General features: G+C 38.4%; 2 protein-coding genes across 2 annotated transcripts; both read left to right on the forward strand.

The window, feature by feature from the left end:
• Positions 1–224: 224 nt before the first annotated feature.
• LOC105952147 (uncharacterized) lies at positions 225–1,658 on the forward strand. Its single transcript, XM_088823271.1, has one exon. It carries the CDS (start codon positions 425–427, stop codon positions 1,508–1,510), a length of 1,086 nt encoding a protein of 361 aa, XP_088679397.1. The 5' UTR covers positions 225–424; the 3' UTR covers positions 1,511–1,658.
• A 5,499-nt stretch (positions 1,659–7,157) lies between these two features.
• Positions 7,158–9,660, forward strand: LOC105952146 (uncharacterized). Its single transcript, XM_012975662.2, has 5 exons — positions 7,158–7,764; positions 7,848–7,974; positions 8,032–8,235; positions 8,374–8,889; positions 9,060–9,660. Exons 1-5 carry the CDS (start codon positions 7,158–7,160, stop codon positions 9,658–9,660), a joined length of 2,055 nt encoding a protein of 684 aa, XP_012831116.2.
• Positions 9,661–9,903: the final 243 nt, after the last annotated feature.

A 9,903-nucleotide genomic window follows, 5' to 3' on the forward strand; every position in this document is an offset into this window, starting at 1 on the left:
ATTTTTTTTACAATTATTATGATAATTATTGTAATAATTATTTAATTACTTAGTGACTAAGTTTTGTAATATATATCTAGTAATTGTTTGATAAGGCTTGCTACTACTTGGAGTGCAAGTCTTGCTACGTGTTAATAGTTTAGCAGGACAAGGCTTTTACCATTTATGTATAAATAGGACCATTCTGCCAATTAATAGAGACACAACTTTGATTACCAAAGAAAGCTCTCATCTCTCATTTTTATATTCTGTAGTTCTCTTTTGCTTTCGATTACTGTACATATATTATTCTTACTTTGTCTTGTATTAGTATATAATATATAATATTCTATAACACGTTATCAGCACGAGCTTTCGCTCTACAAAATTATAGGTTTGTAAATTTATATTTCTTTTTGTTGTACTACTTTTTACTTATTTTACGATGGCCGGAATCGAAAAACAAAAATTTCAAATCCTTGATGTTACCGGCAGTAACTTTTTATCCTGGTGCTTAGATATCAAATTACACCTCCAAGGGCTAGATCTTGTAAAAGCCTTGGATTGTGTAGATATCAAGGAGGCAAACAGGAAAGATGAGGCAAATGCTATGATTTTTATCCGCCATCATCTTTCCGAGGATTTGAAAGATGAATATATACAACTTGAAAGGCCATCAGAGATATGGCAAAAACTCAAAGAAAGGTTTGATCACACAAAAACTGTCATTCTCCCACAAGCCCAATACATTTGGCAGCACCTAAGGCTGCAGGACTTCAAATCTGTTGCCGACTATAATTCGGCACTGTTTAAACTTGAGTCCCGATTAGCCTTGTGTGGAGTTAAAATATCCGAATATGATAAATTGGAAAAAACTTTTTGCACTATGCATGCCTCGAACTTGGTGCTCCAACAGCAATATAGGCAGCGCCAGTTTAAAACATATTCGGAGTTGATCTCTGTACTCCTCACGGCAGAAAAAACAAATGAATTGCTGTTGAAAAATCATGATTTGCGACCATGTGGGTCCCAAGCTGTGCCTGAAGCACATGCTAATCAAAATAGAAATATGGGCCGATTTAGAGGCCGTGGGCGTAGATTCTGGCGTGGTGCACGCAGAGGTGGTGGACGTGGTCCCCCTCAAGATGCCCGAAATAATGACCGTGGTGGATATGAATATCCCCGTCGAAATAATAATAATAATACGGTCTGGCAGAGACAACCATTTCAGGCAAAACGCGATAAAGACAAGATGCCCGGGGAAAGAATTCCAGAAAATATGTGTATTAGATGTGGAATGACTGGACACTGGGCCAAAGTTTGTAGAACCGCCCAACATCTGGTAAATCTGTACCAGGATTCAAAAAGAGACAAACGAAAAAATGTCCAGGCAAATGTCACTGAGGCAGAAATGCCACTTACTGTTCTTGAAGCCAGCACATCTGGGAGCATGCTTGATCAAGATCCTGCTCAAAATGGAGCCTCTCTTGAGTTATCAGATTTCTTTACAGATCTTGACCCTCATGTGTAAATTGCCAAATGAGCATATCTTTTGGATTATTTTGTACACACTATGTATATTTTGTATATATCTCTCTCGGATGATATAGTACCCGAGATTGAGCTAGTTTGCCTTTTATGTATCCATGTACATATCTCCCTTGGAAGTTATGTTCCCAAGGTTGAGCTGATATTTTGACTATGTATAAAGTTATGAGTTTGTTATCATATCATTTGCAAACTATGCTACGATTCAATATTAATTTTATGTTATTTAATTTAGGCAAACATGGAGAACATCGACAAAAGAGAAAATTGCCTACTCGATAGTGCAACTACACACTCAATATTCAATAATAAAATATATTTCTCGAGTGTGACATTGTGCAAGGCACAAGTTAAAACCATAGCAGGTTCCGCGGAAATAATAGATGGCTCCGGGAACGCAACAATTGTATTGCCTAATGGTACCACTTTGCATATTGAAAATGCATTGATATCAGGTAGATCAAATAAGAATCTACTGAGTTTTAAAGATGTGAGACGTAATGGATATCATTTAGAGACACTAGTTGAAAATACCGTGGAGTGTCTCTGCATCACATCATATGTTATGGACAAAAGAATTGTTCATGAAAAACTCGAAGCAACAGCTTCTGGAGTGTATTGTTTCCAAATTAGAGCTTTCGAATCCTATGCCACTATGCCATGGAAACTCGTTAATCCCAATATACACGGATTATGGCATGATCGACTGGGTCACCCAGGAACGACTATGATGCGTAGGATTGTACGACATACTAAGGGACATCCATTAAAAGATACAAAGATCTTAATGTCCAATGAATATTTCTGCGAATCATGTTCACAGGGAAAGCTCATTATAAAACCTTCCATTGAAAAGGTCAGTTATGAATCACCGTCGTTTTTACAACGTATTCATGGTGATATTTGTGGACCAATACACCCTGCAAGTGGGCCATTTCGATATTTTATGGTTTTGGTGGACGCATCTTGTAGATGGTCCCACGTATGCTTATTATCTACGCGAAATGTTGCATTTGCTCGTTTGCTAGCACAAATTATTAAACTCCGAGCACATTTCCCTGATTATCCCATAAAAAATATAAGGATGGATAATGCCGGAGAATTTACATCAAAAACTTTTGATGAGTACTGTGCAGCACTGGGAATAAATGTCGAGCACCCAGTAGCATACGTTCACACTCAAAATGGACTCGCGGAATCTCTGATTAAACGCGTCCAAATAATTGCTCGTACTTTGCTGATGAGATCTAAACTCACTAGTGCAGCATGGGGCCATGCAGTATTGCATGCATCAGCACTGATTAAATTACGCCCCACTGCTTATCATATGCATTCCCCAATGCAATTGGCATTAGGCTTTGAGCCCGATATTTCGCACCTTCGCACATTTGGTTGCGTTGTGCAAGTGCCAATTCCTCCCCCTCAGAGGACTAAAATGGGTCCCCAACGCCGACTTGGCATATACGTTGGGTTTGATTCACCGTCAATTATTAGGTAATTGGAACCAATGACGGGTGATTTATTTACCGCTAGATTTGCGGATTGTCATTTTGATGAGACTGTATTTCCATTGATTGGTAAATATAAGAATATCATTGATAATGATAAACAAAAACCAATCGAGAATCTCACTTGGTATGAGCAACATTTATCTCATCTAGACCCACGTACCTCTGAATGTGAAAATGAGATCCATAGAATCATTCATTTACAAAATATTGCCAATAGACTTCCTGATGCATTTAATGATGCCAGTAAAGTTACGAAGTCTTATATTCCAGCTGTGAATGTTCCAGCTAGGATCGATGTTCCTCAAGAACATGCGAAAATGAATGATGATCTCCCACGACAAAAACGGGGTAGACCTATTGGATCGAAGGACGTTGTTCCTAGAAAAAGAAAGGGGAAAATCGATGAACCCTCGAACCAAGTGGTTCCTAGTGAGAATGCTCCAGATGAATCTGTTGAGCCTGATATCGTTAAAGTAATATCAAATCCCGGGAATACCGAGAATCCCATAAGTTATTGCAATGAAATATGGGATAGAAATGAGATAATCATCGATAATATTTTTGCATTCTCGGTTGCACAAGAAATTATGTATGATGATTATGATAGTGAACCGCGTTCCATAATGGAATGCCGCCAAAGAAACGATTGGCATAAATGGGAGGAAGCAATAAAATCTGAATTGGCTTCCCTAGAAAAACGAAAAGTATTCGGACAAATTGTTCAAACTCCGGATAATGTCAAGCCCGTTGGGTATAAATGGGTATTTGTCCGTAAGAGGAACGAGAACAATGAAATTGTACGATATAAAGCCCGCCTTGTAGCTCAAGGCTTTTCCCAGCGGCCTGGTATTGATTATGATGAGACGTATTCACCAGTGATGGATACGATCACTTTTCGTTTCCTTATAAATATGGTCGTCCAAGAGGGACTGGATATGCGTCTAATGGACGTTGTAACAGCCTATCTATACGGTTCACTAGATTCAAATATTTATATGAAAATTCCCGATGGATTTAAAATGCCAAACTCTAGCGCTCCTCGTGAGCTGCACTCAATCAAATTACAAAGATCATTGTATGGTCTAAAGCAATCCGGTCGCATGTGGTATCATAGATTAAGTGAATACCTTATCAGAGAAGGTTATAAAAATGATCCTATTTGCCCATGCGTTTTTATTAAACGATCAGAAATCGGATTTGCTATTATTGCGGTTTATGTAGATGACATGAACCTCATTGGCACTCCTGAAGAGTTGGCCAATGCTGCTGAATATTTAAAGAAAGAGTTTGAGGTCAAGGACCTTGGTAAAACCAAACTTTGTCTTGGTATTGAGCTTGAGTACAAAAATAACGGCATACTTATACACCAATCTGCATATACTAACCGAGTACTCAAAAGGTTTAATATGGAAAATTCTAATTCATTGAGCACCCCTATGGTTGTGCGCAATTTAGATCCTGAAAAGGATCCGTTCCGACCTAAAGAATTTAATGAAGAGATACTTGGCCCAGAAGTGCCGTATCTTAATGCTATCGGAGCATTAATGTATCTAGCACAATGCACTCGACCTGATATCGCTTTTGCGGTAAATGTGCTTGCGCGATACAATTCTGAGCCTACACGGAGACACTGGAATGGTGTTAAACATATTTTTCGATATCTCCGTGGTATTGCAGATTTGGGATTATTTTATTCGAAAATGCAACTAACCAAGGGTTAGTTGGTTATGCCGACGCGGGATATAGATCTGATCCCCACAAAGCTCGCTCACAAACTGGATATTTGTTTTGTTACAATGGTGCAAGTATATCTTGGAGATCTACCAAACAAACGTGGTAGCCACCTCCTCAAATCATTCTGAAATAATAGCACTTTATGAGGCTGGCAGAGAATGTATTTGGTTAAGATCAGTCATATCACATATACGAAATTCCTGCCAATAAAATCCAGTTACAAATACGCCCACTATCATTTATGAAGATAATGCTGCTTGTATAGCACAAACAAGAGGCGGATATATAAAGGGTGATAGGACCAAACACATATCACCAAAGTTCTTTCATACACACGAGCTTCAGAAGAATGGAGAAATTGATGTCCAACAAATTCGCTCGTGTGACAATCTTGCTGATTTATTTACAAAGTCCTTACCGACTTCTATATTTGAGAAATTGGTATACAATATTGGAATGCGAAGAGCCAATATGAAGCAAGATTGATGGCCCATCTCAGAAGCTATATCGCTCATTTCAGGGGGAGCAATGGTGCGCTGCACTCTTTTTTCCTTATGACTGGTTTTATCCCACAAGGTTTTCCAGCAAAGGTTTTTAACGAGGCAGTTTATGCACACGACTTGGATTGAGTTATGCACTCTTTTTCCCTTATGACCGGTTTTTTTCCCATTGGGTTTTCCGGCTTGAGATTTTTGACGAGACATACATATATTTCACTCATCCAATTTTACAGCCGACGCGACAACAACATACTTAGTGAAGGGGGAGTATTGTAATAATTATTTAATTACTTAGTGACTAAGTTTTGTAATATATATCTAGTAATTGTTTGATAAGGCTTGCTACTACTTGGAGTGCAAGTCTTGCTACGTGTTAATAGTTTAGCAGGACAAGGCTTTTACCATTTATGTATAAATAGGACCATTCTGCCAATTAATAGAGACACAACTTTGATTACCAAAGAAAGCTCTCATCTCTCATTTTTATATTCTGTAGTTCTCTTTTGCTTTCGATTACAGTACATATATTATTCTTACTTTGTCTTGTATTAGTATATAATATATAATATTCTATAACAATAATTATATTTTAACTAATAATTAATTTTGATTACAAGAATACATTGTTTTGATAAAATATAAATGTTATTAGTATTCATGTAACATAATAAAGTATTTGAGGGTAATTTTGTATTTTGAGTGTTTTAGTAAATAATCAAATAAGATCTTAAAGAAAAAAGTTGGAGTGGGGAACTTTTTTAAAAACATCTTTTAAGCTCGCTCAGGGCCGGCCCAGGCCCAAGACGAGCAAGACCGTCGCCTTGGGCCTCCGAAAAACAACACTTTTAGGGCCTCCAATTTTTGAAATGCGTATATAATTATTGAACTACAAAATTTTCACAAGAATTGCCTTTAACATAGTTTGCTATATTCTACTCAATAGTTTTCTCTGTCGCGTGTTCGATTACCGATCGTCTAAATTCTAAAAGTTGCCATTCTATCTTTCTCTTTCTTTGATTCGTTTATTTTTTTTCTTTTTTTAATTTTATTTTTAATTTCCCTCTCTTTTTTTTCTTTTTAGTTTCCTTTTTTTCTTTTTAATTTTTTTTAATATCCCTCCTTTTTTTTCTTCTTTGTTGATTGGCAAGCTAAGAAAAAAATTAATTTTATATGTTATTATTTGATTCTTTCATTTCTAATCCGATAAAAAAAAATGGGAGGTACTATTCGCGGTAGCAAATTACGAATGCGGGTTTAAAAAATCCACTCTCTATCTTTCTTTTTCTCTCTACAATTTTAGCTTTTATATTAGAAATCATTCCAAAACTCATGTTATTGTAGCCATTTGCAAAAACAAAATGAGTGCATCGAATGAGGATCGAGATACGGATCCAATGAGGAAAAATTTGTTCGTTTTTGTTCTTTAAATCGCTAAAACGCGACCCACGACCAATTTGAACGCCCAAAAATAGGTTTCACGACTAAACTGAGCGCGAAACAGCTAGATTCACGCCCAAACCGGACGCACGGTCCGGTATTCGGCGCCCGGTTCGGGCGCTCAGAAGTATTTCCCGCGCCCAGTTCGGAAGCGGACAAGTACTCCGTGCGCTCGGTTTGGTCGCGCGAAACCACTACCCGCGTCCGGTTTGGACGCTGAAACCCGCCACCCGCGTCCGGTTTGGGCGCGCAAAACCGATTCCGACGTCCGGTTTAGGCGCGCAAAACTTTTTTTTTTCTCATTTTTTTTTTATTGTTATTGTTATTACTCTAACCTTATCTTATTCATAATTATTTCAGGAAGAGCAACAACAAAATTCTTCTACGTTTGAAGTTGATCATAGTGAGCATTTTATAGTATCGAAACTTTTTAACTCTGAGAATTGAGATGGTAGAATGGGAGAGAACGACCGCCAAGAATCTTGGTGTAAAGTTGGTGAGCCGTAGTAGCCTTTCAAATAGAGCATATCTTACATGTGATCTATTTGGGGTGAAGAGACAAAGTAAAACGGACACAGATGTGCCAAAGAAGAGATGGTCGGGCACAAAGAAAATTAATTGTAAATTTTACTTGGTGGGAGAGCAACATTACGGGGATAGATGGGGAATTAGAATATTATATGGGAAGCATAATCATGATCCCGTACATTTGTTTGGGCATGGGTCTACAAAAATGACTGAAGAGGAGGTGGAAATTACTCGGATGTTGGCAAAAAGTCATGTGCCGCCGAAGAAGATTTTAATACATTTGAAAGAGAAGAACTTGGCACAAGATGTGCATTTGAAACAAATATACAATGAAAAGGCGAAAATGAAAAAGGAGGCTAGAGGCGGGCATACAATTATGCCACATTTGGTTGGGTTGCTTGAGGAACATAAGTATTATAAGTGGATCCGCACTGATCTAACTACGCATGAAATTATTGATCTGATGTGGGCTCACCCTCAGTCGGTCGAAATGTTGAGATTGTTTCCATACGTTTTGCTGTTTGACTGTACGTACAAAACAAATATGTACAAAATACTTTGTTGGAGATTATTGGTGTTTGCTACGAGGGTCTGAACTTTACTGTTGCAGTGGCATTTATGCGCCATGAAAATGAAGAGCATTATACATGGGCGTTGAACAATTTGAGAAAGCTACACCTCCCAAACAATGTACCGGGGGTCGTTGTGACTGATAGGGAATTGGGTTTGATAAAGGGGTTAGAGAATGTGTTCCCATAGTCATATCATCTTTTATGCACATTCCATATCAATAGGAATGTGGGTCATCGTTCTGCACAATGCTTGGGTAATAGTAAATTTCGAGGAATTACCTTCGTTCGTGAGGTTTGGCAAAGAGTTGTAACTTCACTATCTATTGCACAATACGAAAGTAACCTTGCGGCGATGGTCGATGAATATAGAAATAATCCGGATCTATTCGAGTACCTAGAAACGACTTGGCTCATATACAAAGATAGGTTGTTCGTGCATGGACAGATTGTATATTCCACCTCGGCAATACCTCGACAAATAGGTAATTTAATATTACTTGTGTAATATAAATCGTAATTTAATATTACTTGTGAATTAAAAAATTTCCTATGTTCACTAATTAGGGTTGAGAGCGGTCATAAAGCAGTAAAGGATTGGTTGTCGTCGTCCACCGGTGGATTTGACACCTTTTGGGCACAATATCACTCACAGATGATTATTCAACTTAATCAGATTCTGAAAACATTTGGCAAATCACGGAGGATCCGAGCGAAGACTATCAATGTACCCATTTTTAGGATTTTATCTTCCGGAATAGTCACGCATGCGGCCCTTCTTTTTGACGTTGAGCGTGAAAAAAATGTCGAGAATTGCAATTGTTACTTGAAGAACACTCATGGTCTCCCTTGCAAATATGACATTGATCTTAAAGAGAGTAGACATGGTGGTGTGTTTTATGCAGAAGATGTCCATAAATTTTGGAGGACCATGATTTTGTTGGATGGCAATCAAGCAGAGAGTGTTGATTCAATCCCCGATCATAGGACACAAGCACTTGGAAGATTAGAAGGATTGGTTGATGAATTGCGTCAACATTCTGACGTTGAGATTAATGATGTGGCGGACATAGTTTTTGAAAGGCACACCCCGGAGAGACGGAATTAAATGAGCCGTCAGTACAACGACTAAGAGGCAGACCAAGGAACAACTCCACACAGAGAGAATTGTCAGCGTGGGAACCTCGACCAAGAGGTAGTAGAGGCCGTTGAGCCAGTAGAGGTCATGGGACACCTTCTGATTCATCTAGCAGAAATCGTAGTAGAGGCCGTTCATCTACTGTAAGTGAGCCCGAACCGGAACGAATTGTCCAACCTGAGTTTATCCGGAATCTACATTTTGCACTTGTACCCGATGATGTGACGTGGAAAAACGTGTTAGGCGATGGTAATTGCGGATACCGGTCTGTTGCATGTGCAGTCAAGGGCGACGAGGAGAATTGGAATGATGTTAGATTGGATGTTTATAATTTTCTCAGAAATAATGAAGAGTTTTTCAAGGACTACTATGGTGGCGGGAATTACATATATCAAGTGATGACAAGTGTGCCACATTGGCAAAATGGACCGGCACCGCTAAATAAATGGATGACTATTACGGATGTGGGAGTGGTGGTAGCAACATGTTACAATGCTTTGGTGTTGTCGACAAGCAGTTCGGGAAATCAGACTTATTTGACGCTTTTCTCCCCCGTTGGTGTTTCACAACTATCGCACGAGATGACCATTGTATACCTGGCGGAAGGGAGTCATTTTGTGTATGTTAAGTTGAATGATAATTGTCCACTGCCTCCATTTGACATGCAGTGGAGGGTTTGGTGGTTTTGGGGTTTGAGTGAATTGGGGAGTTTCTAGAGAGAGAAAGAAAATGCTATTGTGAACGACATTCGTAATTTTACTGCCGCGTAATTCATTTCAGAAAAAAAAATTACTTTTTGGCTCTTTTGTATTATATTGTATATTTAAGAATTTCATACGTTGAGTATCTATCGACACAATGAGCAATAGAAAAGTTTGAGTTGGGATATGAAAAAAAATCACAAACGGAGCTCTTAAATTTAAATAGATTATCTTGCAAAAATATGTTGAAGATGAAGT

The sequence above is a fragment of the Erythranthe guttata genome, chromosome 9 (assembly GCF_056151865.1).
Source record: "Erythranthe guttata isolate IM_541 chromosome 9, IM_541, whole genome shotgun sequence".
NCBI classification, from domain to species: Eukaryota; Viridiplantae; Streptophyta; class Magnoliopsida; order Lamiales; family Phrymaceae; genus Erythranthe; species Erythranthe guttata.